The 21,573-nt window shown below is 41.7% G+C and overlaps 2 protein-coding genes across 2 annotated transcripts in view; both read right to left on the bottom strand.

The window, feature by feature from the left end:
* CNKSR1 (connector enhancer of kinase suppressor of Ras 1) overlaps positions 1 to 7,057 on the bottom strand; it is an 83,035-nt gene extending 75,978 nt beyond the window's left edge. The window contains exon 1 of the mRNA XM_061596766.1: positions 6,654 to 7,057. The gene's annotated coding sequence lies outside the window, so the exon portion shown is untranslated. The remainder of the gene's footprint in view (positions 1 to 6,653) is intronic.
* A 2,195-nt stretch (positions 7,058 to 9,252) lies between these two features.
* ZNF593 (zinc finger protein 593) lies at positions 9,253 to 13,160 on the bottom strand. The gene is made up of 3 exons (XM_061596426.1): positions 12,907 to 13,160; positions 11,078 to 11,140; positions 9,253 to 9,815 (listed from the first exon to the last, which is right to left on the bottom strand). Exons 1-3 carry the CDS (start codon positions 13,101 to 13,103, stop codon positions 9,683 to 9,685), a joined length of 393 nt encoding a protein of 130 aa, XP_061452410.1. The 5' UTR covers positions 13,104 to 13,160; the 3' UTR covers positions 9,253 to 9,682.
* Between the last annotated feature and the right edge of the window lie 8,413 nt (positions 13,161 to 21,573).

Below are 21,573 nucleotides of genomic sequence, written 5' to 3'. Positions count from 1 at the left end.
ATAACTGGGGAAAGGGTGATTTCCATCTCCATCAGAGCGCTGGGCTCCACCCACATCAGCACTGGGTTTACTTTAAATTTGTTTTCCTTTTGTTGCTGCCAAAAGCAGTGGGATCTTGGGGTGCCAGAAAAAAATTCCTTGGGGACTAGATTAGCCTCCCGAACTGCGTGTTAGCTGCTCTCACTGAAGAAAATCATCAACATAGTAATGAACAAGCTTTTTAGTTCCCCAAATTCTCTTAGTCAAGTGGGGGGGAAGTGCTCTTGCGCTCAGGTCCTGCTTGCAGAAAGTCCCAAAGGCATCTGCTTGGCCACCGAGAGAAGAGGATGCTGGACTAGATGGACCTTTGGCCTGATCCAGAAGGGCTCTTTTTATGGTCTTGCGTTCAGTAAAAATAAAAGAAAAAAGTTCAGGAGTGCAAATGAAAAAAACAATCAGAGGACAATGGATACATCGTTTGCTTTACAAGTGAGAGAGCCAGTGTAGTATAGTGGTTAAGGTGCAGGACTATGACCTGGGACACCAGGGTTCAAATCCCCACACAGCCATGAAGCTCACTGGGTGACCTTGGGCCAGTCACTGCCTCTCAGCCTCAGATGGAGGTAATGGTAAAACCACCTCTGAATACCGCTTACCATTCATTCATTCATTCATTCATTCATTCATCTATTATAAGTTGCAAGGCCTTAGGCCGACACAAAATAAATCATACAAGATAAAATTAAATTATAAAAGTTAAAACAGATAAAAGAACATTTACTGGACATCTATTTCACATGACATTCTAATGCAAAATTTCTACATAATTTCTGAGCTGCAATCACAAACAGCGATACTTTATGGGTTACCTCCGAATTTAAATCTGACATTTAAAGGAATACTTTATCGGCATCCGCACACAATCCATAATTGTCTAACCACATCGTTATAAACTTATTCCTCAAAATCTGATAAATTGGGCAATATAACAGTATGTGTGGAAGATCCTCCTCCGTAAGGGATCCACAAATACATTTTCTTTGATCTTTTGGGATACCGGAAATCCGTCCCTCTCTATCAGCATTAGGAAGAGTAAAGAAACGTAATGCCGTAAATGCCTGTCTATGGGTGATAGGTAGGGGCTGCGTAAGATATGAGGAACAATTATGGTCAGTCTTAAACCTCCAGTACCATGGAGCCACTCTAGAGTTAATTAAGGTTAGATGATCTAAGTACTCACAGCGTAGAAAAACTGCCACACGTAATTTATCATTAGATGATAAAGATTTGAATTCCTGTGAGGTTAGATGGTATCTATGTAAGAGTTCTTCTACCGCTTACCATGAAAACCCCATTCATAGGGTCACCAGAAGTCAGGATCGACTTGAAGGCAGTCCATTTTCATCTTGACATGCACTGACTTTTGCATGCCTTTCCCACAATGCATCTGGTTTAGGTGCCAGCCTGGTCTAAAGCGCCCCATTGGCACAGCCTGCAGGTACCAAGGCCTGCTTTGAAATCTTAGTTGAATCGCAGTGGAACTTGGCTCTCTTGGGAAGGTGCATGCGGCACAAAGCGCTCACCACACGTTTTCCTTTCCCAGCCAAAGCTGCCTCCTCTTGACAAGTGGATAGCGGACTTCCCAGGAGGATCCCTCCGCCTGTGCTGCCTCTGAGACGGGCTCCCATCTTGGATGAAACTTATCCAGTTTTAAATTCAGTCAGAAGGGTTTTTTCTGACTGGGGATGATTTCTTCCGGATAAGGAAGAAGCGTGAGATCTGCCACATAGTTTTGTTTTGATTGCTGGAGCCTGGAATTCGTCAGAATTGTCTGTCTTCCAGCAGTTCAGACAGAGCGAGGATTTTATGCTAGCTCAGCTGGATAAGTGACCCGTTTTTTTTTAACGGACTAGCAGGCAAACCTCCTGTCTACATTTATCATTTTCTTATCTATATAGCTAAAGAGATTTGTCAAAGTAACAGCAATTAAGATAACCTAGATGAGGTAAGACTTTCCTTCTTTATTTACGGAACTAAGGGGGAAGAAAATATAAATAGCTTATCTTTTTTTTTTATTGCAAAAAGCTGACATGGAAAATTGCGTTTTAAAGATTACAACGGATGAGAGCTTTCTGATTGGGAGAGATAAGAAATCTTTTTGATTTACAAGACTTTTGTGTAATATATATAAGGGACTATTTTTTCTGATCTACTTTTTTGTTGTTGTTGTTGACGAATCTGCTCATTCTCTCTGCTACTAGTTATTTGAACGCTGTGAACTAAAAGCTGTTTTTGCACTTCTGGACATTTAAGAGATAAGGACTGTCTAGCGTGTGACGTTAGTTGGTTGGAAAGATTAACTCCTTTGTAACTGGATAAAGAAATAAACTGCTCTTTACTTGGGCCATTGAAAATTGAAGGAGTTTTGTTCTTTCGGTTTTAAGAATGGCAATTAAGAAGATCATGGATGTACAAGAAGGGACTTTATTTCTAGACATGCTTCAGAAAATAATGGATGGGATTAACTCAATAAAACAAGAACTGAGAAATAATAGACAAGCGTGGAGAACTGAATTTCATGAAATGAGACAGGAGCTGAAAGAAACTCAGGATTCTATGAGAAAGGAGAATAAAGATAGATCTGGAAAACAAAAAAAGGATGAAAGAGAAATTAAAGGCAAGGTTCAATCTATGGAGATTGGCTTAAATATGGACATGAAAAAAGATTTGGATTTCCTGGTTGTGACGGATCCTGGAGATAAATATTACAGTTTGGAATACAGCGCTGTCTCTGAAGGAATTGAAGAGATTGGAGATAAAGATATTATCGGTTCAAAAAAATTCCTGGACTGGAAGGATTTCATGGAACTTGAAATGGAGAAAGTTAATAGAATTAATCCCTGTTTTGTGTCAATGGAAAAACCTTCAAGAAATGTACTAGTGTATCATGTGGAAAAGAGGAGCAGAGATGTGGCTTTGAAACAATACTTCAGTGTTACGTTTGGATTTGATGGTAAGAAAATATCTGTGATGGAGGAAATTCCTATCAGACTTTTATTATATGACTATGACAGCAAGATTTTTGGGTGCGTAAAGATGGAAGATGGACCCAATATGGATAATGACAGAAGAGCGATTTGAAACTACTGGACTCAGTAGATTTGATGAGTTGGATTAATTGACATGTTTATTTAGAAAAAAAAATTGATTGACATATATCTCAAGGATTGGAAACTTCTCTTTGACTTTTTGTGGAAGATTAAAATGATATGATGTTAATGAGATTTGAAACCAACTAAGATAACTGCTGGAGGAAGGTGATTTTATAATCTATTAAGAGAGAGGTCTGTTATATATTATAGATTTATAGTTGAATTATAGTGTTTTGAAATTACTGGATTTAGTAGATTTGATGAGCTGGATTAATTGGCATGTTTATTTAGAAAAAAAATTGATTGATATATATCTCAAGGATTGGAAACTTCTCTTTGACTTTTTGTGGAATATTAAAATGATATGATGTTAATGAGATTTGAAACCAACTAAGATAACCGCTGGAGGAAGGTGATTTTATAATCTATTAAGAGATAGGTTTGTTATATATTATAGATTTATAGCTGAACTATGACAAATCGGAAGTCAATATTTTTATATATATGTATTTTTTTTGGTATTGTATTAGTTATTGATTTGTGTTGTTTTCTTTTTGTATTATTTTGGTTTTGAAAATTAGAATAAAAATTAATTGAAAAAAAAAAAGACAAGTGGATAGCGTGCGGTCGGCAGAGCATCAGGCACTGATCTCTTGTGACAGCTGCTCCCAAGGCTGGCGCACATTTGGTTGTGCACAATATTGCCTTGGCTTGTTCAGAGTAGCCTTTTTTGCCTGGGCATGTTAAGGTTGTCCTCCAGGTGACACAGTAGTTTTTTGTGTTTTTTTTTTACACTGGAAGAGACTTGAATGTTTCTTCACATCTGAGCACAAAAGGATTAACACAAGCACATAGTGGCAGGCAGGCTGGAGACTCTTGCAGACCCATTTATAAGGCCATTAATGTAGGAACTTAGGAAGCTGCCTTATACAGAGTCAGATCGCTGGCCCATCTGGCTCAGTATTGTCTACACTGACTGGCAGCAGCTCTTCAGGGTTTAAACAAGGTTCTTTCCCAGCCGTACCTGGAGATGCCAGGGATCGAACCTGGGACCTTCTTTATGCAAAAGGGTTTATTCTGCCACTAAACTATGGCCCTTCCCAGGCTGATACTGAGGCCCAGGTTTGTAGTGAGCAGCTGGGCATCTCCCTGCCAAACAGGCCATCACAACTGTTGTATGAACCACCTTCAGAAGCCTGTACAGCTCTGAAAGATGATATACAAATACCTAAATACAAAGAAGAAGCTGTCTTATGCTAATCCACCTAGCGCCATATTCTCTACACCAAATTAGGAGCAATCTGGAGTTTCCCAGGCAGCACTTTTTCCCATCCGTACCTGGAGATGCCAGGGATTGAACCTGGTACCATCTGCAGACAAAGCAGTTGCTCTACCACTGAGCGACAGCCTCTCCCCCTTGAAAGGTGTTGCCCATCACAGAGAAGGGTTGCAGTGACATTGCTGAAAGCTCAGGATGAGGCCCAACAGAGAGAAGGAAAATGTGTAGTTCTTCCACTCTCAAGACCTCAAACTGAGCTCCCTTTCTGAAGACGGAAGCCACCTTATCTAGGCAGAGCATAGGGGTCCCTCTACTGGTGCATTCCTAAGCAGCAAGAGTCACACACACACTCCTGTCAGTTGCTGCTTTACAGCAGTGGGTTTCAGTGGGTGGGTCAGGACTCTCACGCAGGTGGCAACCTGGCCAAAAGAAGCTGCACCAGTGGTGCCACTTTTGTTGCTGTTGTTGTTCACTTGAGATGCTTTAAGACAGGGAATCTCAGTCCCAAGAGCTGAATGCGGCCCTCCTGACCTCCCTAGCTGGCCCTATGAACTCTCCCCAAGCCACAAGCCCTCATTGGCCCCGCTTCACACCTTGAGTGTTTTTGCCTAGTTGGAAAAGCATCCTCTAATTCTGTGAATGCCTCTGGCTTGCCTGGATGGGGGACAAAGAGGCGTGAGCGAGTGTGTGTAGAAACTAGCCTGCTGTACATAGGCAAAATTTATTTATTGCATCACCTACTTCTGACCCCATTCACAGCTGGCATAGTTGCCCAGAAAGGAATGTGGCCCTTGGACCAAAAAAGATTCCCCACCCGTTTTAAGACAATAGAAAAGTGGGAGAAAGATGAAATATACTGTTAAGAAATTAATCCATGTTACAGATGGATTTTTAAAGTTCGGCCTTTTAAAGACTAAGATTGAAGACTACTGCCTCGCATGATGCTCAAAGATTTTTTTTTCCCCCCTGGAAGGCTGTGCCCACCCATCACTAGATTCCCTTGCTTATCTTAGTTTTAACACTATGTGGAGGGGCAGAGAGGAAAGAGACAAGCAATCAAAAATGCCCTGCATTAACAAGCAGATGTATTACAGATGGTTGAACGAGTCCATTTGCTGTCGGCTCCCTCCCGCTCAGCTTGGCCAGAAGTAATGCATCAGGGGAAAGCCAAAAGGAACAGCAGACCGCCTGTTACATAATAAAACATGTGGCCCAGACAGCTGTGACCTAAATTATGCCTTTTCATGAGCGATTAAGGAAGGAGGAATTTTTTACAGGCACTCCGCCTTCCATTTTCAAAACGCATCAACGGTCAGGGGGGCAAGCAAAAAAAGAGTGCAAAGGAGAGGTGGGTGAATGTTTCTCCTTTTACAGGAAGAAAACTGAGGCGCCCTGTTTGGGGAGTTTTAGACAAATTTACCCAAGGAACACAGGAAGCTGCCTTATACCAGGTCAGACTTGTTTTTGCCATTTTGCCCAGTATTATCCACTGCGACAGGCTGGGCTCTCCAGGGTGTTGGGCAGAGGCCTTTCCTATCATCTGCTCTTTTTTTAAAAAAATGGATGTGCCAGGGATTGAACACAGGACCCTCGGCATACAAAGCAGGCGTTCTGCCACTCAGCTATGGCCCCTCCTCATAAACCCTTCAAAGCAAGAACCTGCCTGTGTACTTCTCTGGATTGGGCTCGTGCTAAGAAGGCTAGATCTCGAAAACCATACTAGCAGATATCCATTCATCTCTCCTATACCAACAATGCTGGGAAGAAATGTGTTGCACTATGTACAATAAATCTGTTTTGTCTGCGTCACTGTTGCAACCTGGAGACTGTTGCTTGCTATACGACAAAAGCCAGAGTCTTTCATTAGAACAGGGATGGGGAACCACAGTCCTAGGGGCCAAATGTGGCCCTTCAGATCTCTCCCATCTGGCCCTTGAGACTGTGTCAGCCACACCCCTCGCCACATTCCTGCTTTGTACCCATGATTGTTTTTGCCTGGGCTTGAAAGTGTCCTCAGACTCTGATAATGCGTCTTGTTTGCCTGGATGGAGGACAGAGAGGGGTGTGCAAGTGTGAAGAAACTTGCCTAGGTAAAATTCACCTTTGTTGCTCTACCCACTTTTTTCTCTGGCCCCGTCCACCAATGCCATGTGCTCCCCAACCCAAAAGAAATGGAGCCCTTGGGATCAGAAACTAAATTCTGCCATCACCCTCATATGCAAACTGAAACCAACAGTACTTACAACCAGTAGGACATCTGTCTGCCTAATCGCTGAGCCATTGATTAGTCCAGAAGTTCGGCATTTGGAAGACACTCTTGAGGAAGACAGAGACATATGCATGGCGGTGTGTACACAATCATTCTACATGAACACTAAATGAGAGTGGGTACTGAATTTAGTTTCTTGAAGGCAGGCTTAATTATAATGCTTTGAGTCTTGCATGAAACAGCATCCTAACTTTATGCTGAGGGGACTCAAATGTTCTGTGTTAAAACTACACTTGCTACACAAAATAGCAAAAATATAGTGGTTTGTATCCTAATCTGGTCATCTTTCTGACCCTCAACAAAAACAGGTGGCATGCTCTAGCCAGAATTATGCAGGTACTTAAATCTTTTTCACTGAAATCAATGAGATTTAAAAGTACTCCGCTTTGGCTGGATCATCTTCATGCTTTTTCTATGAAGACCAGAAAGGAAAAAGATCCAACATCTACAATGGGTGGCTAACCTGTGGCCCTCCAGATGTTACTGAACTCCAACTCCAATCATCCTTGATCATTGGCCATGCTGGCTGGGGCTGATGGAAGATGGAGTCCAACAACATGTGGTGGGCTAGACATTTCACATCCCTGAATGTAACCAGAAACTCCATCCTAATACATCTGTGTGTTTTAAGCTATGAGCAGCAACTACCTTTCCCTTCTGAAAGAACAGGAACTAGAAAGTTAAAAATAAAGAAAAACAGAATTTAGAGGCTTGCAACAGATTCGATGAGAGGCATAACCAAAGGCTAAACTACTATTTGGCTCTTTGTCCCCATGAAACAGCTAACGGAGAGGCAGGAGCAGAAATTAAAAGCATCCATCCAAGGCTTTTCCATAGAGGCTTAATCTCTGCTCATTCACAGCAAAAGACGTGCTTTGTTCAGCATCTGTCACAGCTAAATGTGTTGCAGGGACATGCATGACTAACAGTAGCAAAGGATTAATTCTATTCCAAGTAATGCCATTCATTTATAGTCCCAGCTGGCATGGCCAACAGTCCAGAACTATGGGAGTTGTAATCCAGCAACATCTGGAGGGCCATGGGTCCCCCTCCCCCATTTACAGGATCTAAAAAGTCTATCAATTCCCCTACTAAAACAGGTATACAAGACACAAGGGAATGACTCACTCAAAGCAGTATGAAAATTGTTACTTTCACATGATCTAAAAAGTGGGCATGTAATATACATCTCAGTGGATCCAAATACGGTTGAATTTCTTCCACGCCACCCAGCTGAACTTTGTATACCTAGGTGCACATAAATGAACACCAAATATGTGTTTGCTTATCTCATGTCTCATTCAACCACTCAATTACTGACAAAGACTTCCAAAAAAGGAAACAATGCTATATTCCTTGTTGTGAGTTAGTGAACTGTGTGTATACAGAACTGCCAAGTGAGAATGTTAGACAACCATTTAAATTGGAGCCTTTGTTTGCATAATCCATGAAAATGATGGATAGGAAAGGATTGTGCTCCTGGTCTGGATATTCTTCTGAGAGGCTAAGAATGTGCCATCTGCAATTGACATGGTCCTTGTCATAAAGTAGTTGAAATTGACACAGGATTTAAATAAAACTAGAAGCCTGGTTTAGAATCAACTATCTTGAGCTAATAACCCATGATAAACCCAGTGTGACCTGTGTACCAACGCATTCCCTCCTTGCCTCTCCCTTCACATACCCAGTTTCAATGCACCCTGGCTTGTTCAAATGTTGTCTGATGTGTCCAAACCAGGAAACTGTTTACAAACCAAATTTCATATCCTCCTTGGTATTCTGTATGGTTTCATATCCTGAGGTGCAAGCAACAGAATGTTTCTCAGACTGGATATTAACAGAAAATTGTGGTTTAAGAACATAAGAGCCTTGCTTGATCAGGCCAAAGGCTCATTGGTCCAACATCCTGTTCTCACAGTGGCCAGCCAGATGTCCATGGGAGGCCTGCAAGCAGAACCTGAGCGCAACAGCACTCTCCTAACTTGCGATTCCCAGCAACCAGTATCCAGTATCCAACAGCCACGAATCTGTCGAATTCTCTTTTTTAAAGCCCACATTAGTGGCTATCACTACATCTTACAGGAGCAAATTCCATTGTTTAACTATGCGCTGTGCAAAGAAATATATCCTTTTGTCTAAATAAGCCAAGGAGAGAAAGCATCAAAACCAGGCATGCGAGAAGAGGCGCGTTGGGCGCATGCAAGCACATGGCTCATTCTCTCTTCCACCACTCCCACCACCTAAAACCAGCCAACTGGTTTAGGGCACAATCAGATTATTTAGCTCTTCACATTCCAACTTACCCAGCCACACTATAGTAAGAGCGTCTAAAGTATGACAAGGGGATAGATTTCTCTTAACCTTTCAATGGATGCTTAATGGACGAAGTGGGAAACACTAATCCAACCTAGTTATTCTGAACACAGAACCAAGGCCATAATTCCTCAAGTAGCATGTGCAAAATAAAAGGTTTATGTTGTGGTGCCAGCTATTCCTCTTTTCTAACATGCCCTAGAAATTCTCCTTTAGAGCATTTAATCACATCAAGCAAAGCACACAGCCCAGGGTCAACCTAACAGTTTGCCAGCTCATTTATTTAAAAGGACTCATTTGGAAACATGGAAAAAGATCACATTCAGGGCAGAAAGCTGGAAATCCACAGTCACAGCTTACAGACACAAGCCATTGTAAGAGAAGCAGTTAGTTACATAACCAGGTCACTATGACAGTGGGGCGCCTGCTCATCCTTCCCCAAACCTCCAGCTGAACTTGGGCTGCCACCAAAGAACACAGGACAAAAGTGCTTTTTCCAATGCAAATGACCAAAAGGGGATGCCTCTTTCTGCCGAAACCATTTTCCTGGTTTTTATGTCTTGGATCTACAACCATCATGAAATAGAGACAAATCCGAAGACACACAAACACAAGCCCAATGTCAGTTATGCCAAGTGTCCACCACTATCTCATGTTATCTACAGAATTTTCAGAGGGGTCCCTCTTGTCTTAGCTGGATTCCTCCATCTCCTCCAAGGGTTGTGTATGGACTTCGACTTTCTTGGGAGGAATGTAGGACCCCATCCCAGCCGCTCTCTCGGCTTCCTCCTGAGTGTACGGCTCCTCACTCAGCTGCTTTAGCCTACAAACCAAACAAAATCAGCTCAGTCAAAATTGCTTGCAAACTCTGGCATCCCTCTCCCACCACCACCTTAACCTGAGCTGCTTAAAGCCCATTTCTGCTCCTTATAGGCATATACTGACAATTGCATGGTTAACAGCCATTCAGATAGGACTGGTTCTAGTCAAGGAAGATCCACTGATAAAACAGGATGGAAAATTTTCCACTGTAGTTTTTCCATGGAAACTTCCCATTTCCAGAAATGTACTTTTAAAATAAACATAATTAACAACATACTGAATGAATACAATACAAGTCAAATTGGGTAACTGGAATGGATGCGATACCAGTCAAATTTAAAATCAAAGTAAGAATTCACTTCTTTTTCAGGTGACTCTCCCAGGAAACACACGGCTCTTCAGACATGCTAAAATGAGCTAGCAGCTTTCAGAAGAACAAACCTCGGCTACCACTTGTGGTTTGTTTGGAGAGAAGCAAACCAGGAGTCCTGGTTCACACACTATGCTAAACCAGTCCTTTGGCTTGTTTCCTCGCTTGCATGGCACCAGGGTTTGCTTGTTTGTTTGTGTTTGTGTCCCATCTAGTCCAGCGTCCTGTTCTCACAGTGGCCAACCAGGTGCCTGGGGGAAGCCCGCAAGCAGGACCTGAGTGCAAGAACACTCTCCCCTCCTGAGGCTTCTGGCAACTGGTTTTCAGAAACATACTGCCTCAAAATATGCATCTCAGGTGCCAAAGGACAGGGTAAAGAGGTGCATCTTCAGCATACAATGAAAGCTACATAATGAAGGTGCCAGACACACCTATGTGGGGAGGGAATTCTACAGCTTGAGGGTGCCCCAATGAGTGCCCTGTCTCAGATTATGCCCCCTTCTGAGGGCAGTGAACCTACCAAGAGGGAGGCTTCTATCAATCTTAACACCCAAGAAGGTCTGCAGGGAAGGAGGTGTTTTTTCAGATATCTGGTACAGGGAACTACAGATGAAGGCGGTCAGTTGGTGAGAATCAACCCTCCCCTATACGAACAACACAGCAAGCAACACAGGATCCAAGACCTCATATTTTTAAAAACTACAATTTCATTAGGGTCTTTTTGACCTCAATATAAGATCAGCAAAGTATTTTTCAAAAACACTGAAGGGTTAAGCCTTGACATAGTAAGAGAACAGGGTGCATGCCAGTACCATGCTAAAGCAAGCCTACATGTCTTTAACTCTTCATTCCCTAGAAAAGATGTGCTGCATAATATACTGAATATATATTACCTCTTTTTGTGAACCTTAGATCTGAAGTGATCCTTCATGCTTTTTAAATCAACAAAGTATCGCCTGTTGAGGGAGGAAAGAAAAAGAAAAAGTTACATTGGTTGGTGCTTACTGGAATATACAAAGTTCATTACTACAATTAGGGAATATTTTGTTCATAAACAGATATTTATCTGTTACTATTGCAACATCAAATAAATCCTTGAATGCATGAAGATGGTCATCACAATTACAGACCGAGTTTTTGCACCATCTCACATCATCTTAGCCAATATATTTTGCCACTTTGACAGTGCAGAGGAAACTGTCTGGATCGCTAAACTACAAGGTGTGGGATCTGGCCACAGAAACGTGCTCTCTCCCAGGAACAAATACCCCCTCTCATGTTAACTACAATTAAGAGATACGTCAACACAGGCCTTAATGTAAAGGTTGGGAATCTGTGGCCTCCAGATGTTGCTGGACTACAACTCTCATCATCCCTGAACATTAGCTATACTGTCTAGAGATGATGAGAGTTAAGAGTCCAACAACATCTGGAGGGCCACAGGTTTTCCCATCCCTGCCTCAGTGACAGTTCACACCAACTAGGTTCTTCACTTGATTTTCCAAACCCTAGATAAGCAGAAGCCTGAATAGCATTATGGTTAGGGTCAGTGCTAATGTATCCTTCAGCTGAGATGGTTAGGCCTATGCGTGTGCATACACCTGCAGAATTTGCTCTGAGAAGGTGCCGCATGGAAGCAACAAGTGGGATCATACGGCCCTGAAGCGGAGTTAAGAGTTCAAGAGGCAGTTTCACACATATGATACAAATTTTCAAGTGATGAAACATCAAGCAACAAACCAGCTCTCAGACGAGGGATGGGGAAGATGTTGTTGGACTTCAGCTCCCATCTTCCCTGACCATGCTGGCTGGAACTGATGGGAATTGGAGTGCAAAGACATCCGAAGGGCACCATATTAGTTGCATGAAGGTATGAATTCTTATCCCATTCTTCAGAACAAAGATAGCAACCAAAGAGAAAGGAACAGGAAGCCTGTGCTCTGTTAAAATAGGGTCACAGTTTGCATGCAAAATGTTGTGGGCTTTTTAAAAAAAATTAAAAGTGGAATACATCTGCATGCACATCACTGAAGCACAAGTAATGTGACAGAATGCAAAACAGGGCCAGTCTCCTACACCTTAAATAGCTGCTTAGAAGAGGGATATTCAGCATGACAAACCACACCTGTGGCATTATCCCTTCAATCCAATTTCAAAAGGGAGGAGGCATGCCCTCTTTTACACCCTAAGGAGAAGACTTCTTCAGGGAACTGAGCACTAAATTTGTACTGGGGTGATGGTGGTAGTAAGAGGGAACCTTTGCTGCAACCTGGGGCACATCTCGCATTTGGGATTTTTGGTGGGAAAGCTACAGAAGTCCCACATCTAACCTGAAATATTAACAGAGTACAGCACAGGCAACACAATTTTTAGAGTGTTTCAAAGCTGGAACAAAGTCTTTTAAAAACGCAAAAGAAGAACCGAGTTAGAAAAAGTAGCCTTCCTTGGGTTTCTGCATGGAGAGGATGCAACCCAATCAAATCTAGGCTAAAATTCTCGGATTCCTATAGGCATCATCCCGGAGAAGAAAACAAACATTTTTAAAGGAACCAAGAAGCTTTCTCTCTCTAACGGAGCGAGTTACTCTACAATATTTGTTCCCTCTACGATAAAAAGAGGAGCAAGTGAATAGATAAAGCCTTTCTTTTTCAACACGCGAGATAAGCTGAAACGAGTCAGCCGATAAACCAAACGCTCCCCACCCCTCCTCTCCTTTACGCACGCGCAATGCAGGCAATAGTGCTGAGCGCTCCCGGGCATGTCGGGGTCCGGCTCCTGCCGCAGCAGTTTCGCCGAGTTTTCAGGCAGCATATCCTGGTGGATCTGATCCAGATCCCGGCGCCGCCGCTTCGCCTTCCACTGTCGACCTAAGGAATGAGCCTTATGGGAGCCTGTCCGGCGAGAGCTCCTAGGAGCCATACTCCACTCGAGTGGCTTACTAAAGGGAGGCACTTCCGTTTCCGGCGACAGGGCACGACGTCATCACACGTCGACTCCTGTGCTTTTTTTAAGGGAGATAGAAACTATTTGTAAACATCAGTTGTAAATAAAACAACCTTCCATGTTTGTTGAAATTGATTACTGTTGATATAATAAATGACCTCCATGTGTACTTTCCAGCTTCCTTCACCCAGTCCAATGGGCCTTAGTGTATTAATATGTATCTATCTCTTTATTTATTAAATTACCACAATGTAATATTAAGATAAATTAATAAAAGAGAGGTTAACATAAGCTGAATAAAATAAGCCAAAATAAAATTTAAAAATACCATTAGGATTTTAAAAAATGAACATTATGTAAGTAGGTAGATTGATTTCAATGAGTTTGAGTATGATTAACATTGAATGTGATGTAGTGGTTAAGGTGGTGGACTACAAACTGGGAGACCAGGGTTTGAATTCCCACACAGCCATGAAACTGACTGGGTGACCTTGGGCCAGTCACTGCCTCTCAGCCTCAGAGGGAGGCAATGGTAAACCATCTCTGAATACCGCTTACCATGAAAACCCTTTTCATAGGGTCACTAACTACAAGGAGGGATTGACTTGAAGGCAGTCCATTTCCATTTTCATGAAAATACTGAAATCCAAACAAAGGGCAACAAGAGCTAATCAATATAAACAGAAGCAAAAGGACCCTGGGCCTGTATTGTCATTAAAACATCTTTCAAGTAAAAGATTTTTAAGAAAGCTTGGGCACCAAAGCACATAACACCAAGAATTTGTTGAATAGGTCTAATTTTATTTAAAAATACACTTCAATGTGTGTCATTGAATTCAAGATAATAAATAAATCTGGCAGTGTGGGAAGCAATTACTAAAAGAAACTACACACAAATTGGTACTCTGCAGAGCTTGGAAAAGTTACTTTTTTGAACTACCATCAGCCCAATCCAGTGGCTGTGCTGGCTGGGGCTGATGGGAGTTGTAGTTCAAAAAAGTAACTTTTCCAAGCTCTGCTCTTGGGTCTCACTTACTCTTTCAGTTGCTGCAAAATATATACATTGACATCATCAGGAAACTGGTCCCTTACATACCAAGCTGCAAGGTGCAGGGTGTGGTTAGGATAGAATATTCGTCACCAGCTTTCTTAAAACTCTCCATGTACAAGCCAATCTGCCTAGTACAGCCTAATCCTACACATATGTACTCAGAGGTTAGTCCTACCTGCATAAATGGGGCTAAGCAGGCATAGGACTGCAGCCAAGCTTTATTGATGTGCATGAGAAACATACAGCAGTACAGAGCTGAATCTACCATTATGGAGGATGAGATGACCCATCTCAAACAGAAGAATTGTGGGTACCATTAAAAGACAGCAAATTATTTGTAAAGTAGTTCTATTTTTAGCAGCATATGATGTGATTGAGGGATACTGTTTGGATTTCTGCTTTAGGCATCAAAGTGTCTTGGACCATATTGTAGTATTGAGTCTTTTCACCAATCAATCAATCAACGGTTTATTGCATGATCCATAGACCTCCGCAAATCATCGGTAAACAACATCAATATTACATAATTAAAATTTAAAATTTAATACAATATCACCACAGATTAAAATTATAATTATATTTATCTTAATCAAGACCCACAAAATCCTTCCTAATCTGCATGGCCTGATTTATGAATTTAGCCACAGCTAAAGTAATTTTAACGTCCTGGCCATGAAGAAGAGTTGTTAATAATATACCTTTAGATCGGCCAGGGTATTTTAAAAGAATTGGAGATAATAAATCATTCCTAATCCGATCGTAAAGTTTGCAGTAAAATAAAACATACGAGATGGTCTCAATCTCTAAATCTTTGCAAGGGCAGTATCTGAAAATTCTTGGTACTTTTTTATATCTGTCCTGCAAAAGTCTAGAAGGAAGAACATTAAAACAAGCTAGCGTAAAAGCACATCTGTATTTTGGGACGGTCAGCCAATATAGATATTTCATCCCTTGAGGGCTAGGGAGAATATTTAGTCCCAAGGCTTGTGGAGAGCAAGGACCAGTAGCCAAGCTCATTAGCATTTGATAATCTATATCGATTAGTCTTTGTTTAACAACCGTCCTAGCAATGTTATAATCCATTTTTAATAGTTCAGTCGGGGAGAGACCAACTGATGTTAACTTTCCAGTAACCATCTTAGACCATGAAGTGTTTGAAGTAAAATCGTTTAAAAACTGTATTACATAGGATTCTGGGGTTAATGTCTTAAAACAACGAAGCCAAAAATAAATTGTATAAAGCCATATTAAGCATGTAAGTGAGTTCAACCCAGCTTCCAAAAGTAATGAGGCCCCAGAAACACGTCTGGGAACCCCAAATATAGATCTCAAGACAGAGTGGACAATGCAATCTAATCGGCCTTTATAATATGGAGACCAAATAGGAGCTCCATACATCAGCATCGGTATAATTTTATATCTAATTAGGCGTATAACTGCAGGGATACAATTTCCGCCACTGGAAAAGTAAAATCGGACAATCGCACCCATATTTTTTGTTGCTTTCGCTTTTAGATGGACAATATGAGAATTCCACAATCCCGTTTCTTGGAACCATAGCCCTAGATACTTGTAGGAATTAACCTGGTCTATTTTGTTGGATCCTAAGTGCCATGAAAATCTGACTTTTTTCCTTGAAAAAATCATAACCTTGGTCTTTGTATAGTTTATTATTAAAGAGTTTTCCCGGCAGTAAATCTCAAAACGTGTTAATAATCTATTAAGTCCTATCCGGGTTTGAGATAATAGCACCATGTCGTCCGCATATAGCAGAATAGGCACCTTCTCTCCTCCTACTTTGGGGGCATGAGATTGAATTTCATCCAGGGCAGAAGGAAGATCCGCCAAATAAAGATTGAACAGCATTGGGGCCAGAACGCATCCTTGTCTCACTCCCTGTGTGGAGCATATCTCCCGTGAAAGGTGTCCGGCATGATTACAGCGGACCCGAACCGTAGTATTGTTGTATAATGTTGCTATCAACCGAAGTAATCTTCTGTCAATTTGGAAAGATTCTAATTTATTCCATAGCCGGCCGCGTGGGATGGAGTCAAAAGCGGCTTTAAGGTCTATAAAGGCGACAAATAGTTTGCCTCGGCTTGGCTTAGTATACTTATATGAGAGCTGGGATAATAACAGGCAATGATCACCAATCACCAATATGTTAATATCATCCCAACTCACCTGATGTTTCTTGATTATTACATTTTTGATTGTCCATCCTTCCTTCAATGCGTTCAGGGCCATGAACATGGTCCTTCCTCTCCCCATTTTGTCTTTACAACAACCCAGTGAAGTAGACTAAGTTGAAATACAGCAACTAGCCCAAGGTAATCTAGTGAGTCACAGGACTGAGTGGGGATTTGAACCTGGGTCTCTCTGCTGCCCAATTTCAACAGTATTTTTAGAGGTTTTTAATGTTTTTCATTTTGATCAAAGTGTTTCACAGCTTTGTATGTCATCCTGAGCTCCTTCGATTTTTTTTAAACAACCACCACCACACTGACTCAACTCGAGGATATTTTTAACCAACACACAGATAAGTTTGTAACACCAAACCATGGTTTGCACTAACTATATATCAGGTCCACATTTTGAGTGGCCTTGGGCAAGGCACCCTCCAAGGCATCCCTCCCTCAGTGAATCTATGTTCTCACTACAGTAAGTCCAGGAGGCTCTAGTCAGTGAGCCCCTGCTGGGAAGTGAACCCAAGCATACCAGCCCTTGATGCTGGCCTGATCATAGTTCAGACTCCACACCATGACTTGTATTCCGGGTGTACAGGCAAACCATGGTATCTGGAGGCTCTCTTCCCCTCCTTTATTTAAAATACTTTAAATAAATAAAAATAAATATTTATCCCAAACAGTATCCTCCAGTGGCAGAACAATGCCCCAAACCATCGTTTATCAATTTGGATGCAATGCCAAATCACTTTTCCCAAAGTCTGCTTTGCAAACCCACTTCAAACCATGGTTTGAAATCCTATTTTGGTGGCCACTCACAAACTATGGTTTGTTGGATGATGTCAGTTCAGACATCACAAAAAACATGGTTTGGCTTTGTGTCTGGGCCATCTCAATGTATTCAAGCAGGAGTAGAGCAAAAGGTTGCCTACATGTGAGATGGTGCCTGTAAATGCTTTGAGAAATAAAGTGAGGCTGGAACCACTGCACCTCCTGTCCTCCCACCAGTTTCCTTGGCCATTCTCTTGTCTTGCCTTTGGCAGCCTCTGATTTTGCCTCTCCACAGGAAAGGGAGGACAACAGGGAGGGCAAGTAAAGGAAGAAGATGAGAGGCAGAGGAGCTACAGCTTCATACCGTGCCTTGGAGCCTTGTTGGCATCATCCCAGCACAAGAGAACCTGGTGACAGGGTTGGCATGAGCCCTGCAAGTAGGTCCACACAAGTTACTAGTCCACATGGCCATACGTTAATCATTAATAGCCCTCTTGAAGATGGGGAGGGGAATCTATCTCCTAATATTTTAAAATTCTTCTGCCTAGCCACCTGGAAGCAATTCTTAGGGCTTATCCAAACAGAGCGGGATAATCCACCATTTCCATATCCGGTTTGTCAGCTGATAGTCCTCACTTTTCACCTTTTTGTTCGCTGTTTCCCAATGAAAAAAAATGTCCCAGTGAAATTCCTGATTTCAAACAGCAAATCGCATTTTTGCCGGTATTGGAAGGAGCGGATTTAACCCGCGAAAATGCGTGACACCGCGCAACGTCATTTGGACGACCAAAAAATAATATGCACACATAGCGCGCGTGTCACACATTTTGCAGTTGTCTGGATGAGCCCTTAATTGTCACAAGCAACCAACCTCATGGCTATTGACAAGACTAATGGGCAACTTCTGGATTTTCTGTGCTCCTTGTCTTTTAACAGCATCCTGATCTGAAAAAAATAATCAGCTTCAGCTTTTCCTGGCCTAGATATCAGTTCTGGGGAACTGTTAAAAACTGCAGTTGTTAAAAACACTGCACACAGCTAGTATAAGCAGAGCATTTGTTTACAAGGATTAGAAATAGCTTGGGACCCAGATATCTTAAGGACCTTCTCCTCCTGTAGGTACCTCCCTGTGTGGTCTGCTCACCATATGTGGCCTACTCTGTGTGCCCCACTTGCTGAAGCTTGATAGGCTGTCTACTAGGAGCAGGGCCTTTCTAGTAATGGCATCAATTCTATGGAATGTCCTCAACGCTGAGTGCCTTTGGATGCCAGACAAAAACCCAGATCTTTAAGAGGGCTTTGAAGTAACTTGCTTGCTTTTTGGGGGGGAGGGGGAGTTATTCCCTATTTTTAATTATCACTGTTGCTTCCTAGTTCTGCTGAAGAGGGAGATTAGGAAAATTAGAAGCTGCCTTACACTGAGTTAGACCTATTGATCCATTTAGCTCAGTATTGTCTACACTGAAGCGGCTCTCCAGGACTTCAGACAGGAAACATTCCCAGTCCTGCCTGGAGATGCCAGGGATTGAACCTGGGACCTTCTGCATGCTCTACCACTGAGCTACGGCTTTCCCCCTAAAGATTAGCTTATTCATTTTTTATTCTGTTCTGTTGCTGTGTGTGTTTTGCCGTTAAATTTTTGGTAGTTGATATTTATTGTATGAATTATTCTCTGATTAGCCACAGAGTTATTTGTAAGATAAAGTGGGTTATAAATGTCAAAAAGGAAAGTAAATATAGTTTGGGGCTGCAGATTTCCTGCTGTGAGTATGCTTCTGGATCCATAGCTTTCCCTTGAAAACAACATCCTTCCTGCCGTTTCCCAGCTCTTTATCATTCCTTAGAATTCCACTTTAAGCCTTGGAGATGAAAGCGAGCAGAATGTAATTCCATAGGGAACTAGCTCACCACTGATTAATGGCCAGTCGCTGCAAAGGATGACTCTTTGACCCTTGTAACTGTTGTTCCTGGTGTTCAGCTAATCCCACATGAAGGAAATCTAAACCCCGAGGCTTGGTCATCAAAAGATCTCGTAGCGCTGTTTGCAAGCAAAGGGCAATAACCCCAGTGTCCTGGCCAGGTTTCAGTTTGAGTCATTAGATTCTGCTGACCGAAATTTCCCCTGCGGTTTGAATTCGATACAGTATTCTTTGTTTCCTGGTGTACAACTCTTCCTATATATTATTGCCTAATCGAAAGAGCAGATTTATGGTTTCTCTCGAAAGGTGATAGACGTGCAAAATTATGAGTACTGTTTCACACTAGGATGGAATGAACTTAAAAGCCCTTGGGGAGGAATAAGTGATGGACTCAAAGCAAGAATTGCTCTCCAGCCAATTCCATAGCAAAGCCTCACTGACTGTGCTGGGAACTGGAGGAAACAGGATTCCATTGTTTCTTTGGCTTCTCCTGCAGTGAAGTTAAAATTCAAATGCTGTTTATTTATTTGCTTGAGGGTTCAGTCTCCTACATGACACTGGTAGTTCTCACAAAGTGGTATCTCTGTACTACAAACTATTGATGAAATGCAGAGTAAAAAGTAGTTAATGACCAGCTGTTGCCAGCTTTAAGAATTTATTGTTGATTATTTGTAAAAGCTTTTGATGATTAACTTATCCACATAGGAATAAAACAATAGTTCTAAAAAGGCATGCAGTGTAATTCTGTCAGTCCATTTAGCCCATGTAGTCCTGTACTATCAACTTTGATTGGCAATAGTCAAACAACATAATTAATTGACTCCTCAAATGGTAGAGGTGGAAATAAAACCAATTTGTGAACAGGAGGCCATATGCATGCTGCTGCTATATATTAAATCCATCCTAGAATTGTAACCTGGGAAAATGTTGCAGTGATAATTTGAAAGAAAATATTGATGCAGGAAAGGAAAGCGGTTCTGCTGCTGCCACCTCTGAGTCTGGTCAGTTTTCACATTAGCAAGCAGAGACTGGCTGTTTTCCTTCTAGAAAGGAGGAAAGCAACTATCAGTGCCCCCCATCTCCTCTGCAAGCCTAGAGTCCTTAACATGGGTGAGACTTGGCTTGCTTCTTCCCGCTTGGAAAATATTCTTTAAAATATTGATAGTTCCTTTCAAAATATCAATATTTTGAAAGGAAATATTGACAATTTGAAATCAATATAAATATTTGGAGGGGAGGGGAAAATTGGACAGATAAAAGCAGTGTATAGTGGCAAAGAACAAACTTGAATCGATACTGCCTGTTAGGCTGACGGAATGCTTGCAAAGTGGTGCCAGCCAACAGATTCCCATCCCTAGCAGTAACACAAGATAAAGGCTGAGTTGGGCTGAATTCGATACACAGGAGGGACATGCCTCTTACCTTTACATGGTGTGAACCCTAACACCTCTCTGATCTGCATGCTACTGCCCCTTGTGGCGAACTGCAACTTGCACTTTCTCAGTGAAGTCCCGTCAGGTACTTGACTTGAGTGCAGTCACCTAGGCTGGCTATTGAATTGTCCTGGACAAGTCATAGTCAATTTATTTATATACCATATTTTTCACATATACATCTCTGCTGAAAGCAGTTCACATAAAAGAGCAGAACAGCAAGATATAAGCATAACAATGCAAAATATCAACAATTAATAGTTCATTTGACATACATCATAATTTAAGTGAGTGTAAAGCTTACTAGTAGGTCAGTTAAAATTATCTATCACTTCACATCAAAACATAGCTCCAAAGCTGAAGACATTAGAACCTAGCAGTCCCCCCCATCTTTTAGACATCAGACCAGAAGGTCAGAATGCCCCCCCACAGTTCTTTTGGAAATAGCCCCCTTTTGAAGGCTCTTAGGGCTGGAGAGTGGGGGGCAAGGCAGGTGGAAATATCCACCACCTGGTGGCTCCTCCAGATATCCTTTTATATACGCACAAACTGGAGATGTAAAAATACATGCACCTCATATAATAGTTTATTGTCAAAACCAGTTGGCCATTGCAGAACATTTTTTTAAAGTATTAATTTCCTGCCTAATAAAAGCAGCAACACCTAAGTAAGCACTGCCTCACTGCTTAAAAAAAAAGAAAAGGGTTGGAGGGAGAGAGAAAGATTTACAACACAATCCTTGTCTATGTTCACTCAAAAGTCCCATTGATTTTCAGCACAATCCTGACCATGTCTACTCAGTGGGGTTAGCTCTCAGTTATGTGGAATTAGCATTGCAGCTTTACACCCTGAAAAGCTTCATACTGGGAAGGTTTTCAAAACAGGTTACAAATAAGACAAATACACTCTCTTCAACAGTCCAGTAAAATTTAAATTTGTTTGATTCCTTAATTAGAAAAGTATAACACTGCAGCACGTACACTTTTTAAAATTTCTGTTCAAAAATTATTTGAAAGATAAAATGTATAATATGCCATTTTTGCAAGTAATTAAAAAAACCTGCATGCACACTTTTATTACAATTAT

The sequence above is a fragment of the Rhineura floridana genome, chromosome 15, assembly GCF_030035675.1.
Source record: "Rhineura floridana isolate rRhiFlo1 chromosome 15, rRhiFlo1.hap2, whole genome shotgun sequence".
Classification (NCBI taxonomy): Eukaryota; Metazoa; Chordata; class Lepidosauria; order Squamata; family Rhineuridae; genus Rhineura; species Rhineura floridana.
This window is presented reverse-complemented; position numbering and strand designations above follow the sequence as displayed.

Excerpts from the sequence above, each read along its gene's own strand:
- ZNF593 (XM_061596426.1), bottom strand. The coding sequence starts at position 13,103 with ATGGCTCCTAGGAGCTCTCGCCGGACAGGCTCCCATAAGGCTCATTCC. Across the intron at positions 11,141-12,906 it reads CACTATTGCCTGCATTGCGC|GCGATACTTTGTTGATTTAA; the intron begins GTGCGTAAAGGA and ends CTCCCTCAACAG. Across the intron at positions 9,816-11,077 it reads TCTAAGGTTCACAAAAAGAG|GCTAAAGCAGCTGAGTGAGG; the intron begins GTAATATATATT and ends TTTGGTTTGTAG.